This window comes from Zophobas morio, unplaced genomic scaffold, assembly GCF_036711695.1.
Source record: "Zophobas morio isolate AGI-343-1 ecotype UQ-CSIRO unplaced genomic scaffold, CSIRO_AGI_Zmor_V1 ptg000022l, whole genome shotgun sequence".
NCBI lineage: Eukaryota > Metazoa > Arthropoda > Insecta > Coleoptera > Tenebrionidae > Zophobas > Zophobas morio.
This window is the reverse complement of record NW_026972127.1, coordinates 8,428,027-8,446,605: the sequence shown is the minus strand read 5'-3', so window position 1 is coordinate 8,446,605 and position 18,579 is coordinate 8,428,027. Positions and strand designations below refer to the sequence as shown.

The 18,579-nt window shown below is 34.0% G+C and overlaps 4 protein-coding genes across 4 annotated transcripts; 1 reads left to right on the top strand and 3 right to left on the bottom strand.

Annotated features, from left to right (window-relative positions):
* Nucleotides 1-249: 249 nt before the first annotated feature.
* On the bottom strand, nucleotides 250-1,807 carry LOC135133479 (splicing factor 45). The gene is made up of 3 exons (XM_064061900.1): nucleotides 1,719-1,807; nucleotides 1,065-1,646; nucleotides 250-1,013 (listed from the first exon to the last, which is right to left on the bottom strand). The coding sequence occupies exons 2-3, from the start codon at nucleotides 1,549-1,551 to the stop codon at nucleotides 340-342; spliced, it is 1,161 nt and encodes a 386-aa protein (XP_063917970.1). The 5' UTR covers nucleotides 1,552-1,646; nucleotides 1,719-1,807; the 3' UTR covers nucleotides 250-339.
* A 20-nt stretch (nucleotides 1,808-1,827) lies between these two features.
* LOC135133477 (small ribosomal subunit protein mS22) lies at nucleotides 1,828-3,004 on the top strand. Its single transcript, XM_064061898.1, has 2 exons — nucleotides 1,828-1,980; nucleotides 2,038-3,004. The coding sequence occupies exons 1-2, from the start codon at nucleotides 1,854-1,856 to the stop codon at nucleotides 2,955-2,957; spliced, it is 1,047 nt and encodes a 348-aa protein (XP_063917968.1). The 5' UTR covers nucleotides 1,828-1,853; the 3' UTR covers nucleotides 2,958-3,004.
* Nucleotides 2,987-12,675, bottom strand: LOC135133478 (D-3-phosphoglycerate dehydrogenase). The gene is made up of 5 exons (XM_064061899.1): nucleotides 12,411-12,675; nucleotides 3,917-4,068; nucleotides 3,649-3,868; nucleotides 3,448-3,580; nucleotides 2,987-3,392 (listed from the first exon to the last, which is right to left on the bottom strand). Exons 1-5 carry the CDS (start codon nucleotides 12,537-12,539, stop codon nucleotides 3,037-3,039), a joined length of 990 nt encoding a protein of 329 aa, XP_063917969.1. The 5' UTR covers nucleotides 12,540-12,675; the 3' UTR covers nucleotides 2,987-3,036.
* A 5,372-nt stretch (nucleotides 12,676-18,047) lies between these two features.
* Nucleotides 18,048-18,523, bottom strand: LOC135133679 (NADH dehydrogenase [ubiquinone] 1 alpha subcomplex subunit 7-like). Its single transcript, XM_064062153.1, has one exon. The coding sequence runs from the start codon at nucleotides 18,429-18,431 to the stop codon at nucleotides 18,120-18,122; it is 312 nt and encodes a 103-aa protein (XP_063918223.1). The 5' UTR covers nucleotides 18,432-18,523; the 3' UTR covers nucleotides 18,048-18,119.
* Nucleotides 18,524-18,579: the final 56 nt, after the last annotated feature.

Sequence of the window (18,579 nt, the reverse complement as noted above, 5' to 3'; positions counted from 1 at the left end):
AGTTTGATGACGTCAGGCTGTTGATCCAATGACAGATATAGTCAATTCAATTAATAGAAAACAATAGCAAATACTTTTGTATTACATTATATAATTTAAAAAATTATAAGAAAAAAGGACACAACGGCACGCGGTGTTCCCAAAATTGTCCTTTATCCTTGAATCTCAACATTTAAAAAATACTTTTAACTCGGCAATAAAATGTAGACTCCTGAAATTTAAAGATCAGATTAAAATAAAACACGTCACTTATAAATACATAAAAAATTTCAAGGGATCTGACCATTTATTAGATTTTTTACATCGACACTTAAATAATTTAAACAAAAAAAATGTGAACTAATCCATTAGTTGCAAATTATCAAACTTATCAGTATCATAAAAGCTTGCTTTAACCTGCCTGCCCCCAAAAAACCGCCCATTTAAGTCCACAACTGCCTTAATAGCACTCTCTATTCTCCTAAACTCGACAAAAATGCGAACAGCCTCTTCTGGATTCTCCAGCTGAGTTTCATGAATTATAACACTAGTAACCTCCCCATATTTAGAATTACATTCATCTTTAACCTCTGGTTCTAAATCGTCGTCAACTTCACCTGGCCCCACCATATTTTTCAGTAATACAACCTTACTAGGATTTTTAATAATGTCAGTTATGCTTTGTTGACTGTTCACAGGACTCATATCCAATGGTGTCTGAATAGAAGCCAAAATTTCCTTCTCGTGAATAATCCTACCCCCCCGTTTCGACGTCTTTTCCACTTGCAACGCACTCGACATCCCCTGCTCCTGCTTGCCTAACCCTTGCCCCTCCTTAAACCCATACCTAGCCATAATTTTAGCAGCAACTGAAGACCCGAAATTTGAAGAGGGGGTTGCAGGCTTGGGTGGAAAAATCGGTGATGCCTCTGCAGGCTCTTGCAGACTTGGGGGAGGTGCAATAGCAACGCCCCCCGACGGTCGCGGTTTAGGCTGAACTGGCTCCATTTCTTCATCTTCATCAGCCCAGCGCCCTAAAAACACACAATAATAAAAACAACGGTAAAAGTCAACGACAATAGCACCTGCAAAACCGCTGGCCACAGGTGGTTGCGTTATTTGTGGCGTAGGGATCACCAGGGGCTCCTCGGGGTCGCTAAATCGCGATTTTCGTTTACGTTCCCTGCGTTTCTCTTCTTTGTCGTTTTCTCGCTCCCGGTTTTCGCGGAGTTCTTTCACGACTTTGTCGAACTCGTTTGGCCATAGGGGGTCATATTCGTCGTCTACGTTCCAGTCGTATTCGACTCCGTAAGTCACAGACGAACTGAGAGTGGGTAAGCTGGGCTCGTTTTTCACTTTTGTGAACGTTGGATATATGTCGTCATCGTCCCGCTTACTTTTCAGGTCTATGACAGGGGCTAAGCTCACTTTACGTTGTTGTTCACGTTTGGGTTGTGTCACGGTGGCTTTCTTGAGCTGGAGCTGGGACTGCAGCAGTTTTATGCCAGAGGACCACCCAGAAACATTTTCTGTGGTTCTGGCTTTGACGTCGAGGTCGTCATACAGAGACATTTCTCATTTAAATATAATAATTCAAGACACCTTTCATCAAAACTGCGGTAACTTGAAATGTCAACAAACAAAGTGAGGTTATGTTTTCAATCGCGCTATTTTGCAAAACAAAAAACAGTTAAATGTAGAATATCGTGACTAAAGTTATGTTTAATAATTATTCTTACCTACATTAAATCGGTTTTTTGTTTAATGTCTTTTAATAAAAAAAAAATAAAAAAAAACTGGTGAATTTAGGCACCCAATAAAACACGTGTGAAATTGTAGTGGCACGACTGCAACTGTGTTATGTCAATTTAAACATGTCGGTTTTTAGACATTTTTCAAGAAAACTGGTTTTAAATACTTTCAAATCAGACATAAAGCTACAAATTAATACCCATTGTTCAGTTTGTCTCCGTTTTTTAAGTTACCAGCCAATCCACTACGGTAAGTTTTCAAAAAAACACATGTTAAAAAAAGTGAGGTTATACTTTCTATTTGTAGATGGCAAACCCGACCCGGGCCCCGTTTTTATCAAAAAAGAAGTACAAACTCTCCTGAGAACCTTAACAAGGGTAGATCTTGCAAAAGTTTTCAAAAAACGACGGTTCGGTGAGACGCAGCTCCAGCAACCTGTGTACAAATTTATGACAGATGAGCAGCTTCAGGAAGCGTATGAAGAAGCGAAAAAAAAAGTAGATACGTTTCTTCAGATACCTCCAGTTGTCGCCGTACGAAAACCTAAAGATAAAGTTCTGTCAAAAGATCCAGCTTTACAAGGTTTGGACACTTCGGCGTTTGTTTTCACGGATATATCATATGGGGTGCGTGACTCCGAACGTATGATACTAGTGAGAGAGACTGACGGCACTTTGAGAGAAGCAGACTGGGAAACGCGGGACCGAATCAACCAGTTGTATTTTCCAGTTGCACAAAGACAAATTCAGACACCAAAAATGTTCCAGGATAGTAACTTAGAAGATTTGTTGAAAAGGGGCGAATATAACTTTATTTTGGACAGAGCTTGCTTACAGTTTGACCCGAATGACCCCCTATATCAGAAAATTGTGTCCATAACTTACCAATGTGTCAATGATAATAATCATTTTAATGAACTCAGATCTACCAGACATTTTGGTAGTTTTGTCTTTTTCTTAGCTTGGAACAAATTAATTGACAACTTATTACTGGACATTATTGAATCTGAGCACATTGAAGAAGCTAAAGCTTTGGTTGAGCTTTATAGCCACATCCATCAAGTTAAATATGAATCTAAAGAAAACCTCCAACAAATTGATGAATACATCAAAAACCACGCCAGCAAGAAAGCGGCTTTGGAGTTGGCGTTTCAGGCTTACAAAAATGCAGCTAAAAGGAAAGGAGAAGTAGAGGAGGGTATTAAGAGAGCACATGGTCTCAGCTGAACTAGGTAAACCATATAGTTAAGAATAAATTTGTACAAATATAAAAATGTGTTTATTCTATTAAGTCCAAAAACAATAATTACTTAATATTTTTTAAAACGCTATGATTAACTACTCCCGGTGTGGTTGTAAATTCTTTACTCTTGCCAGTCAGAGCAATAAATTGCTCAGCGACTTCCACAGCGACTCGTACTTGCGCTTCAGCTGTGCTGGCACCAAGATGAGGGGTTGCTACAACTTTGGGGTGTTGAATAAGTTCCAAAGTGACGGGGTTAGTTGGTGGCTCTTGTTCAAAAACGTCTAAAGCGGCTCCACCACACTGACCATCCTTGAGGGCTTGTAGTAGGTCAACTTCGTTTATAATACCGCCTCTAGCAACGTTTACGATGCGGATGCCCTTCTTGCACGATTTGAAAACCCGTTCACAAATTAAATCTACAAAAATAATAACAATAATAAAAAAAATAATCAAAATTTCGTTTAGTTTTACCTCGTGTTTCTGGAATCAGAGGCGTGTGAACGGTGATGTAGTCAGCCAGAGGCCAGATTTCCTCCAGAGTTAACGACTCTACATTGAATTTTTTGGATTCTTCCGCGGGGACGATTGGGTCATATCCAATTGTCTACAATGTAAATTATAATTAAATATAACAGCGATGTTACTTTTTGCGTTATTAAAAAGTCGTTATACCTTCATTCCCCACGCTTGCATTCGCAGGGCAACTTCGCGCCCGATTCTCCCCAGACCCAATATAGCCAAAACTTTGCCGCTTAGTTCGTGGCCGGCATATAATTTTCTGTCCCATCTTCCGGCTTTCAGGGAGGCCGCAGCCGGTGTCACATTTCGTGCCAAGTTCGTAATTAAGGCGCACGTTAATTCACACGCGCTAATGGCGTTGCCTCCTGGAGTGCTAAATTTTTTGTTACGTTTTGTAAATTAGAAAACTTCGCATACTTACTTGATGACGAGGATGTTTTTGGCGGTGGCGGCAGGGATGTCGATGTTGTCTACTCCGGCGCCGGCTCTTCCTATAACTTTGAGCTTTTGGCCGGCGGCGATTACATCAGCTGTTACTTTTGTGTCTGACCTTACTATAAGGCCATCGTAGTTCTAAAATTAGAATAAAAACGATTATGTTTCATCAATTGACTTTTATTAGAGTGGAACGATAAGGTTAATAATCGCGGAGATAATGATCGTCACATGAGAACTGTTTTTTCATCATGTTTTTATGTAATATAGAGAGATTAATAAGTATTTTTTTGTCGTTTTACACTGCTAGTAATAACATTATTAACTTGACTAATGATAATTTCCAAGGTCGTATCATTTCTCTTAAAATGGATCAACGTTAAGGCCTTTTTCACTTGCAGGACGTTAATTATACTTTCAGAATGTAATATCTCCGTTATTAAAAGACTTGTTGCTATGAAATTTTAAATATAAATTTTTCAGAACTTATTTTCCATAACGCAGCGGCAGTTTCTTTCAAAACAGTTTACCATGATTTTTTATTTTAAAAATTCAATATCCGAATTATTATTTTTACCACTGTTTTCAGCTTATAAAGCTACATACATCACGTGGAAAACATTGTCGTTTTCTTTTGCTGAAAATGAGCCTACAGCAGAATCAGCTTTTTCGACACAAGCTCTTTTTAGTGTATTTCATTTCCAACAAAAAAATCGACAGCGTTTCCCAGGTAACGTATAATAATCAACGCGCGGAATTGTGTTTCATACGCTCGATCCAGTGCTGTCGCGGCGATAGTTTGATTACAAATATATTTTTCTTTTGGACTATATCAACATAATATAACATTTCAAGATCACAAATCTGTGGTCATGTGTTTGAAAAATTAAAAAGGGCATCGAGTATTTTTATTTGAAGTAATATAGTAATATAGAAGTAGTTTTTTAACAAGCTGTAAACACTCCAAGCGACGCACTGGCTACGACCTTGTGGACCAGATCAAAGCGTCCCCGCTACTCGCCGTAAAACACACCTTGCTTCAACTGGGGAATTGCATCCGTAAGATATTTTTCCGCCCAGTGATAATAATAATAAAGATCGTTACTAAAACAAAAAGAGATAGACAGGGAAAAAAATATATGGGCGAAATCTAGCATAAGCTATTCTACTTAACCCACAAAACAAAAAAAAAACATTGAAATTGAGAATAACAAATATATATAGAGTTCTGTAAGCTGAAAACAGCGTTATGAAATTACCATAAATCATAGTCATATTTTTTTTAAAGATACGTGACGAAAAATTTCACCAAAATTCCAAAACATGATGATAAACTGTTAAAAAAAATGCTCTTGCGTAACACCGGGTGTCTGGAAAATGACGGATTAACTCTTCAATACGTTATGTACGGGTATTTCGGGAGTACTAAAGAAAATATGATGTCATTTGCGAAAATCGGTCTTATCTTAGCAGGTAGTAGCCCCGCCCACCCACCCTCTCTTTTCTTATAGGGTATGTCATTTGCCAAAATCACTTTTATATTGGCAGCTTCTAGCCCCGCCCACCCACCCTTTCTTTTTTTAGAGGGTATGCCATTGCCAAAATCATTTTTATCTTAGCAAGTACTGAACTAAACTTGCACAAAAAATGATCAAAATTTGGAAACATTACGAGCTTACTTATATGCAAAAGGCAGGAATTTTAAGGGTAGGTAGGCGGGGCCAGTTGCTGTCAAGATAAGACTGATTTTGGCAATTGACACATCCTCTAAGAAAAGAGAGAGTGGGTGGATGGGTGGGGCTAGTACCTGCTAGGATCAAACTGATTTTGGCAAATGACATGCCCTCTAACAAAAGAAAAGGTAGGTGGGGGGGGCTAGTTCCTGCTAAGATAAGAGTGATTTTGGCAGATGAGATACCTTCTAAGAAAAGAGAGGGCGGGTGGGCGGGGCTAGTACCTGCTAAGAGAAGAGTGATTTTGGCAGATGAAATACCTTCTAAGAAAAGAGCGGGCGGGTGGGCGGGGCTAGTACCTGCTAGGAGAAGAGTGATTTTAGTAAATGAGATACCCTCTAAGAAAAGAGAAGGCGGGTGGGTGGGGTTAGTACCTGCTAAGATAAGACTGATTTTAGCAAATGAGGTATCCTCTAAGAAATTTCCATAAATTATTATAAGGAGAGACACTAGAGCTTCTAAAGCACTTCCAAATTTTTTCGCAACAGGAGTACCTAGAACCTCAAGATTGTTTTAAATTTTTCAAAAAAAAAAAATGGGGTCTCAAAATGAACTCAAAAACAGGTCAGGTTAGAATTTTCCGAAAATAGAAGACCAAAGTTCCCCAAAATTGTTTCCAATAATTTACAAAAAAAATCTCCATGGGCTCCCAAAATAATACACCATGGGTACACAAGAGTTTACCGAATTAAACAAAAAATAAACACTGACAAACAAGACTTTTTCAAATTTATAAAAAATAAAACACTAAAAGCTCAAAAGATTTTTTCAAGTTCATCCAGCAACAAAACACCAGAACTTTTCGAAAAATTGAAGCGAAAATAACTTTTAGAAATCGAAATCTACAAAAAAATGCATTCAGATAATTTTCGAAGGTGATCGAAAAATAGACAAAAATTTCATATTGAAAAATGTTACTTTCGGAAAAGTTACCCAAAAATCCTCAAAAAAAATAGGTATCTAGATCGTGGAGTACTGATTCTAAAAATATAGTATTTATAGTTCCATAGCAACATTTTCGAAATTTTCAGTCTGAAAATCAATTTTTTTTAATCCTAAAAATTTTCATATTTCAAACTGATGATTTCGAAAAAACGGTAAGAATTTTCGAAGAAACAAAGTCGAAAATAACTTCTAGAATTCGAAATCTAAAAAAAATCCTTTTGGTAATTTTCTAAAGTGATCGAAGAATCCTCAAAAATTTCATACAATGTAATATACCTATTGAAAAATTGAGCTTTCGGAAAAATTACTTCCACAAAAAAATTAAGGGCTACAGATTTTGACATGCTGATTCGAAAAACATAGCGTGTTTATAATTGCAGAGCAATATTTTCGAAATACTCAGTTTGAAAGTCAATTTTTTTTTTTTTCTAAAATTTACCATCTTTCATATTACCGATTTCGGAGAAGTGGAAGGAATTTTCGAAGAAATGAAGCAAAAAGAAAACTTTTAGAGGTCAACATCTACAAAAAAAAATCCTTCCGGTAATTTTTGATGGTGATTGAAAAATAGACGAAACTTTCATATTGAAAAATTGTACTTTCGGAAAAGTTACCCAAAAATCCACGGAAAAATCAGGTGTATAGATCGTGGAGTACTGATTGTAAAAATATATTGTTTGTAGTCCCAGAGCAATATTTTCGAAATAATCAGTCTGATAATCAATTTTTTTTAATTCTAAATATTTACATATAATGTATTGCAATATTTCATTTTGACGATTTCGGGAAAATGGTAAGAATTTTCGAAACAATAAAGCCGAAAATAACTTCTAGAAGTCGAAATAGAAAAAAAAATTCTTTAGGTAAATTTCTAAGGTGATCGTAATATTGACGAAAATTTCTTAAAAATGAAAAATTGAAAAATGGAGCTTTCGGAAACCGAAAATAACTCCAGAGGTCGAAATCTACAAAAAACAAATCCTGCAGGCAATTTTCGACGGCATCAAACAATAGACGAAAATTGTCGAAGGTTATTTTTTTGACTTGAATTTTTATCTTTTATTGTTTCTTCAGTTTTTCGATTTGCCATTTTTTGAGTTTTCAATTTTTCGATTTGCAATTTTCTGTTTCGGTTAACTCAAAAACAGGTCAGGTTAGAATTTTCCGAAAATAGAAGATGATAATTTCCCAAAATTGTTTCAAATAATTTACAAAAAAAATCTTCATGGGCTCCCAAAATAATACACCATGGGTACACAAGAGTTTCCCGAATTAAACAAAAAACAAACACTGACAAACAAGACTTTTTCAAATTTATATAAAATAAAACACTAAAAGCTCAAAAGATTTTTTCAAGTTCATCCAGCAACAGAACACCAGATTTCCCTCAAATTTATCAGGAAATAAAACATCAGGGTATTTTGAGCTTTTAGTATTTTACTTTTTATGAATCTGAAAGTCTGCACTGTCGGAGTGTTTTTTTTTTTAATTCGGGAGATTTTTGTGTACCCATGGTGTATTATTTTGGAAGTCAGTGGAGATTTTTTTTGCAAATTATTGAAAAGAATTTTGTTTTTGGAAAATTTTAGCCTTCCCTGTTTTGGAGTTAATTTTGAGACCGTTTTTTTTAATTTAAAACAATTTTGAAAAGAATTTGAAAGTGCTTTGGAACCTCTAGGGCGGGTTTATAGAAAGCGAATTAATTATTTATTAATCCTCCATTAATTTAACAGAGGGTTAAAATGCAGAATTTGGGCTCGTGATTGGTTAAAACATGCTCGTTGCGTAGCAACGGACCTCAATTAAAAGAAAGTTAATCGCGTATTAACTAATTCGCTTTCTATAAACCGGGTCCTGGGGACCTAAAATTAACTGCCAACTTTTTAAACATAAGGTTTTGAAAATTTTGACAATTTTTGATACGTCAAATATTTTTAACTGCGTATCAGGCAAACATTGTCGCCAAATGGAATTTTATCAAATTATTACAAAAACAACAACCATATTTTTGTACATTCTAAATGAAATCGTAATTAAACGTAGTCCTGGGCGAGAAAAATATTAACTAAAAGGTTTATTTGTGATTGTGATAATAGATGTGTTGTTTTGTTGTTTGTTAAACGTAGCAAAGGAACCAATTTTAAAATTTTTATACCTCCACCAAAATGTGAGAAGGAATTTTTTGACTATTTTTCCCAGACTCACCAGTTGATTGTTACGACCGTTAAGATAGTTAATCCGCTATTTTCCAGACACTCAGTATAGCGAAAAATGCGGACAGGTTATATTTAAAATTTCATAACATAAGGTCTGTTAATAACAGAGATACTACGTCCTGAAAATATTTAAACCCTTGAGTCAAACTCGCTGTTGACGTTGAAGTTACCGTTGCAGTTGCTGTTCCCACTGACGTTGCTTTTAGAGCTGAAAATTGTCATTTGTAAACTCCGTTGCCAAGTGGCGGATTTAAGTTGATTACTACAAAAATTTACCATTTTAGACATGTTTTGTTTTGAGTTTCTTGTTGTCCAAATAAGTCTACACATATTAAGAAAAAAAAAGCAAAACGTAGCCCCGCCCACCCACCCTATCTCAATTGTGATGATATTTTTTATTCATCGTGAGCCAAGGGGGCGGGGCTTCACTGCAAAATCCTTATTTCTATACGAGAAATTAAAAACATGTTTTTGAGTATCGTGTTGTTCAAAGAATGCTATGTCTAGATCTAAATAGTAATGAAGTTTTCATTCGTTGGCAGACCTAGGGGAGGAGCCTAATTGCAAAGTCCATATTTGTTTACAAAAATTTACCATTTTAAACGTGCTTTAAGTTTCTAACAATAAAAAAAAATCATCATATTTGAGATGGGGTGGGTGGGCGGGGTTTATATTTTGTCATTTTTCTTTAATGATATAGTATTCTTTCAACAACACGATACTCAAAAACATGTTTTTAATTTCTTGAAAAGAAATAAGTATTTTGCAGTTAAGCTCCGTCCTCTTGGTTCACGGCGAATAATAAAATCATCACAATTGAGATAGGGAGGGTGGGCGGGCTTACATTTTGCTATTTTATTTTAATATGTGTAGGCTTCTCTTCACAACATGAAATAGAAACATGTTTAAAACGGAAAATATAAGGAAATATCGATTTTACCATTAGGCGCCGCCCCATAATTGCAAAATCCATATTTCCTTGAAAAATGTACCATTTTAAGTATGTTTTAAGTTTCTTGTTGTGAAAAGAATGCTATGTATATTGAGAAAAAAAAAGGCAAAATATAAGCCCCTCCCGCCCACCCTATTTCAATTCTGATGATTTTTTTTTATTCGTCGTAAGCCGAGGGGCGGAGCTTAATTGAAAAATCTCTATTTTGCTACGAGAAATTACCGCGTTAAATATCTTTTTAAGTAATCGTGTTATATAAAGAAAACTAAATGTATTAATTAAAAAAGAAAACCAAAAGAGAAGCCCCACCCATCCGTCTCGATTTCAATCGTAATGAATTTTTCATTCGTTGTCAGACCGAGGAGCGGAGCCTAATACCAAAATCGATACTTTCCTACAAAAATTTACCATTTCAAACATGTTTTACCTTTCTTGTTGTGAAAAGAATCTGTTTTTGAAACGAATAGGAATAAATCTTGTTGATTTACACGTCGAGAACTATCTTCAACAATGCATAAGTACTGACAGGAAGCTGTTTAAAATATGAGTGTTTCGGTGAACAGGTGATTAAATGGCTTAATATTAGTGCAATTTGATTGGTTGAAAACCCAATGTCAACGGCAACGTCAACGGATGACAAACGACGAATGCTTTCGCTGCGCATTTAGCGTACCATGGCAACGTCAGCGGTAAGTTTATAAATCGACCTTAAATGATATCGATGAAATATTGTAAGTCACGAGTGAGAAGTTATAAAGTATGGATTATATAATAATTAAGTAAAAACATAAAGTACCTTTAGATAAATTGTTAAGAGATTGGGTTAAGGCTGAATAGTGAACTTCCTGCCCCGTGTTTTTACAGGAACATTTTCCATTATTGTTAAATTGTACTATTAGAATTAGAAACAGTTAAAAATCCTAACACGAACTGTGAATTTGAAATTACAGATTACAAATTCGAAAATCTTTAAGCTGATATTACACTAATTACGCTCGTTCAAGGGGACCGTAGCGTCGAACGCGATTAATTTTTGTTAATTTTAATAATAATGAAAAAACTTTCAGAGTTTAAATAATATATTTGTAGTCACTGCTACACGTGTTTCGGTACACAGTACCGTCTTCAGGCAGAAGAGAAACTGGGGAGAGAAACACGTGTAGCAGTGACTACAAATATATTATTTAAACTCTGAAAGTTTTTTCATTATTATTAAAATTAATATGGAGTTTAAACACGTATCAGCCTCATCAATACAACAAAAAAAAAAAAAATTTTTTTGTTAAAAAAAAATCCACTTTTGTGGGACTTACGAACAAATTAGACGTATCATTAATTTTAACACGTGTTTTCACTCTGATTAAGATCATCAAAATGAAGGTAAATCGTTAAATAAAACTTATTCGTTTATCCCGTCCCAAAAAACTGATGACGTTTATTTTAGGGTTACATACATATCTTTATTTTAATTTATATGGGTTTTCATAAAAAATTAAATTCGCATAATCAAATTTTATAATTTTTGGAAAAAGCTGGATTTGTTTTATTGGACTTCAAGGGCGAGGGAAGTTAGTTCCAATTTTTTTCTCAGCGCGAAATTTAAATTTCAGAGTCAAGACACCACATTAATATATCTTCTTTAATTTTGCTTTCTCAATTCCAAAATTCCAATTTTATAGAACTTGTACCACATCAAAGTTGAATGATTGCAAATGAAAGACCGTTGTAGCTATTTTTCGCCTTGCAATTTTAGCCAAAGCAAATTAGTGTTTCGGGTTTTTTCCGATTTAAATAACACGGTGATTGAAACTATAAATGCGATCATGTGATAAGTAAAAGTATGCCCGCACAAATATGATAGTCGGAATTGTTTCTCATCTGGACTTTGACCACAAACTGTTGTTGGAATGTAACACTAAACCTCAGTGCTTTGAATTTTTTAAACGGATTGCTGATTATTTTGTCGCGAATTTCTTTATTGTTTACGTCATAACAGGCCTAACTCATTTATTTCGCACTTCTGACAAGCTCCATGTGGTCAGTGGAATTTTATTTTTCGTAATAGTAAGTACTGATAAGTGAATCTCATTCATGCGGAAACATGCGATTTTAAAAAATAAGACAATTCAAAATGTCAAGTGCCTATTTTTCATTATCTTAATTCTGAAGTATTTTGATCAAAATCATCAGTTTAGCAAAATATGTTTTTACTATTATAGCACTTATTTATTACGATCTGATAAAAGGTGCTGACCCTCTTGTGATACTTATCTTTGCGAAGATCAAATCTTACAAAGTTCTAGTGTTTTTAGTCATTCGATACTCAGAACTTGGAATTTTTTTACAAATGCGTTTTTAAACGTACGTTTGAAATCAGCGCTCTTAAAGTGGCTCGTTATTAAAAAACTGATATCACTTCAGAATTTCAAATAAGTATTTTTCATACATTTTTTATGGAATGTCCAAAATTTAATCAAAAAGTATCATTTTTACCGAGGATATAAAAAAGCACTACCTAGTAGATTTTATTGTACGTAGAACAACAAAACATTTTTACTTAAACCAGTGCAGGAATAATTCCGAAGAAAATTCCTCTGCATGCTATAGTCTAGACAGGCAAAAAATTACCCTCACCTTAATTTCTGCAATTAACTTGTCGGCTGGAAGCTTATACTTGCAGTCCACTTGAATGGAATGCTGTTCCAGAAGTTTAACACAGGCCGAATCTACGGCATCAGCTACTAAAACTCTTTGAATTTCCATGCCGAATACTGTTGGACACTGGTTCTGTATAGTATAATACCCAAAATCGGTCACTAGCAAATAATGAACTGAAGACCGAGGAAGGCTCACCACGGATTTATTGGTAACCTTCACTCCTGCCCCACTCTTGTTTGCTTCAAACTCATTGAATTCAAATAAGACAATAACTAGTTTATCGGTACATTATTCGGGTGATAAGAAAATTTTCCGTAGGAGTTGCATCGCAACGGTACCTGAATGAAAAAGTATCATTTTTGCCGAAATAAACCAACTGAATTGGAGTCCCGGTTTTGGTTATTTTCCTGTTTGTAACAATCGGAGATAATGAACTTTAGTCGTGTGCAGTTTTCTTGCCTCACGGTCTCGTGATTTAGTTCTTTCGTAATAATTTTTATCAATCGCACATACGCTCAAGTTAAGCAACTTTAGTAGTATGTGTAACAAACAATCAAGTAATCGGAATAATTGTTTTAAGAATTTTAGCTCATTTGTAGCCACCTGCAAGCACGCAGATTTTTGATTTTGGGTATACACACTTATTGTAACACGGAACTAATTTATTTTAATTACTCTTCATTTAAATTAGAAATATTTCCATCAGATTTGTGATAGAGTAAATTGGTCTTGTGTGTGCAATTAAGCAGAAGCTATTATGGTTTGATAGTGATAGTAAAGGAAGTAATTTAGGTAAAATTCATTGCTGAAGCATTTAATGAGTATTTTCTTATCAAAAAATCTGCAAGATTATAGGATATAGGTAGTTTGGTTGTTTGTACGAAGTAGAAAGTGTGTTAACGACTGCCTTATGTCGCTGTTTCATGAGTTTTCTTTTCTTTTCTCGATGTTTCTTTTATGCTTTCTATAGTTTTGTAAACTGAAAACAGTGGTGAAAACTATTTTTCGAAATTTTCATAAATAACTGACATTGATTGATCAATATTTAAAAAGAAAGAACTGCATATTCTTTTAAAAACTGTTCTCGCGTTATGTAGGTAGTGAAAGTTGAGGATAAGTTGTATAATATAGTCATTAAATAAGTGTTTAAAGGATATTAGAGACCAAACTGATGAGAATAACAGGATTTTTTAACTTCATGTTTATGACGACTTGAAAATACATACTTGAGTTTCAAAGTTTATTATCTCATTAATTGTACAAATAGATATTGATTTTATAAAAGTGAAAATAAGTTTAAAAAATAATAGGGTGATTTTAATCAGAAATAAGTCTGTAAATGAATTTACAAAGCTTCCCTACGAGTACTGTACACAATAACCCATATTTTTCCAGAAAAATGTATTCAAAATTTTTTCGTTATTTTTTTTAAGCTTATAATTAGTATGTCATATCTAAAAAAAAGTCATCAAGTTGGCGTAATCGTTTAAATTTTAGGTGTATATTGTGGACAATTATATTTCACAATGTTTTATCGAGACAATTTATAGCATCTGCAATACGAAAAAGTAGATCTGCCGTTTCTGTCTTGTCTGCTGTTATCATTCGTATTGGACAGATATGCATCGTAAAGATGGGAAATCGATAATTAAAATTTATGTTTATCTCGTTTAAATACTTAATGACGCATCTCAAAATTTTAATAGATAAATTTTATCTAAAATGTGTACTTATCTAGCCTTGTACTTGGTATAATAGTGTATCCACATTTTTAAAAAATGCTTATACATGTTATTTCAAAAAATTAATGAATGAAGCAGTTTATTTTAGTAACTAAGTTAAAAACTTGTAGGAGTTATCATAAAAAAATTGTCGAAGCTTATTTCGACAGAACTTCACTCCTGAAGTATACCTTATAAAATTCAGCGTTTTCGAAAAATTATTAAGATTTGATTTTGTGGGGTATTTGTTAAGATAGACTGATTTTGCCAAATTCCTTCTAAGATTTGTTAGACTACACTTCAAGGGCGCGGGAAGTTCGGTCAAAATAACCTTCGACTAATTTTTACGCATAAATTTAGACTGATGAATATTCTTCATAAAAAAATCTAAATGTGTATAAATGTGCCTTTCAGTGCTTATTTCATTTATTTTCCGATCGATTTTTTCAAATTTTGTATTTACGTTTATTGAAGGATGCAGTACAGATTTTACAGATCATGAAAATTCCAAAGATTTAAAGATTCTTATGAGATCGTAGAGATTGTAAACCTATCTACGGTGGCACAAATTCTTTAGAATTTAAAGATCCTAAAAATCGTATAAATATTCGATATTTTAAAGAGTCTACGAATCCTAAAATCTCCAAACTTTCAGATACTTGATACCGTTAGTTCGTAAATAATTTAAGTACATATTTCAACGATTCTAAATAGAAACTGTTAATTCCAGTAATTTCGGAGTTTTCAGTGATCCTCGCGTTTTAAAAGTTCTATATTTTCTCTACATGTCAGAAAGCGGAAAGTTTTTTGAGATTCCTTAAATTCTCGAGACAACCGATGTCCAGATTCGGCTGGAATTTTAGAAATTCAAAAATTCTAAAAATATTTTAGATATTTGAAATCTGGAAATCCTAGAGATCTTAGTTATACCAAAGATTTTATAGATCTTAGAGATTTCAGAGGATCTAAAAATTTTGGAGGCATTATAGACATATTTGTGATTATACAAACCCTTAAGCTTTTGGAAATCCTAAAAATTCTATAAATTCTCGAGATTCTAAAGTGCATAGAAATGCTAGATTTTAAAGTTTCCACAGATACTAGATCCTAGAAGCTATACATATTCCAAGATTTCTAGGTGGAAAGTTCAAATATTTCAGAGATTCAAAGATTTCAGAGACTCTTATATCATGGAAGAAGAGACTCTAAGACATATTTGCGGTACGAAAGCGAAAAGCTTTTTGAGATTCCTGAAATTTTCGAGACAACTGAAGTCCACAGATCACTGAGAACTTTGAGACTCTATATTCTAGAGATTCTAAGAATTCTAGATATTCCAACGATTGGACGGAAATTTTGGAAATTCAAAAATTTTAGAAATATTTTAGATACTTGAAACGTAGGAATTCTAGAAATCTTAGTTATATTACAGAGTTTATAGATCGTGAAGATTCCGAAAATTTCAGAGGATTTAAAAATTCTAGAGAAACAGTGATTTCAGAGATTCTTACTTTCTATAAATTGCAGAAGACGTCATAGATATATTTGTGGTCATCCAGATCTTGAAAATTTTAGAGATTCTAAAAGGTCTATAAATTCTGGCGATTCTAAAGTATCTAGAAATGTTACATCTTAAAGATTCCAGAGATATTAAATCCTAGAATCTAAGAATTCTAGATAAAGAATTAAAAAATTCCAGAGATTCAGAAATTTCAAAGACTCGATATATTTATTACAGATCTTAAAAATCCTGCAAACTTGCTATATTTTAGAGAATCTATGATTCTTAAACCACATGGTGCTAGTGTATGGAGAAGCCCAGGGAAATGCAGTGCAAGCATAAAAAATTTTGATATTCATGAAATTTTGCGGGAACGAGTGATACATGCTGCTGAAACAATTCGAAACAATGAAATTATGTTACAAAGAGTCAAAGACTCATTTCGTCGTCGTCTTCAGTGTTGTCTAGACAATAATGGTGGCCACTTTGAACATTTATTATTAAGTTTTTGGCGATTTCAAAGTAGGCCTCTATTACCTATTACAGCCTTGCATTCAAATGTTTACATTTTTTGTTCCGTGTTGTGTTCATTTCTTATCCCCCTCCGCAAGAAACTGCTTTGTTAGCCATGGCCGGGTAGGTGAATTTGTATTAAATCTTTGACTAATTTTAACTCAATCACGAGAGGGTTTACCACAAAATGTTATTTACAAATTTAATTGCTTTGTATTAGTTCTATTACCAGTTAAAATTAATGTACTTTTTTCTGTAACACGCTGTATAGAGTTTTCTTTCAACAACAAGATAGTTAAACATGTGTCAGTTTCTTGTTGGGAAAAGAAGACTTCGTATATTAAGAAAAAATGGACAAAATATAAACCCCGCCCACCCACCCGGTCTCAATTGTAATGAATATTTTATTAATCGTGAGCTGAAGGGCGGAGTTTAGTTGTAAAATCCTAATTTTTCTACAAGAAATTACCAGATGAAGTATGTTTTTAAAAGGGTAGAATTTCTCAGAGAAATATTGATGTTACGATTAAACTCCACTCTTCGGTCTGATTAGGTATGGAAAAACTCATCACAACTGAGATCGGGGCGGGTGGGTGGGGCTTAATTTTTGTGTTTTTTTTAATATATAGAGTTTTCTTTCAACCACAGGATAGTTAAACATGTGTCAGTTTCTTGTTGGGAAAAGAAGACTTCGTATATTAAGAAAAAATGGAAAAAATATAAGCCCCGCCCACCCACCCTGTCTCAGTTGTGATGAATATTTTATTCATCGTGAGCTGAAGGGCGGAGTTTATTTGCAAAATCCTCATTTTTCTAAAAGAAATTACCACATGAAATATGTTTTTAAAAGGGTAGAATTTTTTAGAGAAATATTGATGTTACGATTAAACTCCGCTCTTCGGTCTGATTAGGAATGAAAAACTCATCACAATTGAGATCTGGGCGGATGGGTGGCGCTTAATTTTTTTTTTTTTTTAATATAGTGGAGCGAAGAGCTAACCCGCCATTTTTCAGACACCCGGTACATATAATATCTTACTTTTGGAACTTATAGAATAATGATGCAAGAAACATAGTCCAAAAAATCATAATCGCTTCGTAGGCTATTGTTTATATTATTTATTCTAGAAGCTTAAATTCTGTACATAAATAAAAATTGCCATTTGGCTTAATTTTTAAGTTTTAGAATATGCTTCACGAGTAGCAGCACTGTAGGTAGGGTTGCATATTCTGTGTTTGAAATTTTTGATTTTATAAAAAAAGTACCGGCTGACTATTAATGATTGAAGCAAATTTTTGTGTTGGCAATTCTTAATTATTGGCATCCTTGTTAGTACGTCAATTCACAACTGTTAATTTTGACACGAGTCATTTCTGACTTTAACAGACATAAAATTTTAAATAGGTTGCCAACTAGACAAAACAATCGCAAACATCACAGTATGTGACTAGTGACCGCCTGAGTTTGTTACATTTTTTAGAAAGAATGTTCTTATCATTAAATTAATTACTAAATGGTAATAATAATAAACATGTAAAAATTAAAAATGAATTTACTTTTATCGCACGTTTCAGGTTTAAGACGTGCTGAAATAAAAAAAATCAGTTTTCAGATACATATAATATTATAAGACCTTCTGTATAAATACACCTCCTTAACGTACAAATAGAAATCCTAATAAATTTAACTATTTTCAAACTACTTTTTATTCAGCCAAATTTGTTAAGAAAATTCATTTAGGTGAAAAAACCTAGACAAACCCTATAATTCCTTTAATCAAATAAGGGTTTATATATATTTCAAAATAATTATACATCCTGGCAGTTTCTATCCATCGAAAATAACCAGGCAAATAACTGAAATCAAATCAAATTAAATTTATATTTATCATTTTATTTAAACTTCAAACAAAATAATTTACATAACATTAAACTACACTTGCTTCTCGTCTAGTCCCAAAGAAACACCTTTCCCGGAGTACGAGTATTCACAGGTTTCGGAGCTGGGGCTTCTTCACCACTCTCAATCAACTTTGGTTCCCCAGCCACAACTTCGGGAGGGGCCACTTCACGTCTTGCATCTCTGCTACAATAATAGTTGGCACTCAGACTATGCGAAGGGCCGTCGGGGAGATCAGGCAGAGGTGGAGATCTTGTAGCCAGATCATCCTGAAACCTCACTGCTAAATGATGGGGGCGTCCGAACAGAAAATTCCGAATGCTCTGCAGAAACGGCGAAATATCGCGGATATTTTTACTCATCCTTGATCAATTCTTCATGAAGCAAATAAAACAAACTGGTATTTAAACAAAAGTGAGGTTATGATGGTTTGACACTTCGAATTTGTTGCATAATGGAGTTTGCGCAATGAAGTGGGTCTTATTGGAATTTGACCATCATGGACCCAAT

Bases quoted from the DNA above. Each gene is read 5' to 3' on its own strand.
- LOC135133478 (XM_064061899.1), bottom strand. From the start codon at position 12,539: ATGGAAATTCAAAGAGTTTTAGTAGCTGATGCCGTAGATTCGGCCTGT. The intron at 3,869-3,916 runs GTAAGTATGCGA...CAAAAAATTTAG, and splicing joins AAAAACATCCTCGTCATCAA to CACTCCAGGAGGCAACGCCA. The intron at 3,393-3,447 runs GTAAAACTAAAC...TTATTTTTGTAG, and splicing joins TCTGATTCCAGAAACACGAG to ATTTAATTTGTGAACGGGTT.
- LOC135133477 (XM_064061898.1), top strand. From the start codon at position 1,854: ATGTCGGTTTTTAGACATTTTTCAAGAAAACTGGTTTTAAATACTTTC. The intron at 1,981-2,037 runs GTAAGTTTTCAA...TTCTATTTGTAG, and splicing joins TTACCAGCCAATCCACTACG to ATGGCAAACCCGACCCGGGC.
- LOC135133679 (XM_064062153.1), bottom strand. From the start codon at position 18,431: ATGAGTAAAAATATCCGCGATATTTCGCCGTTTCTGCAGAGCATTCGG.
- LOC135133479 (XM_064061900.1), bottom strand. From the start codon at position 1,551: ATGTCTCTGTATGACGACCTCGACGTCAAAGCCAGAACCACAGAAAAT. The intron at 1,014-1,064 runs GTGCTATTGTCG...GTGTGTTTTTAG, and splicing joins TGTGGCCAGCGGTTTTGCAG to GGCGCTGGGCTGATGAAGAT.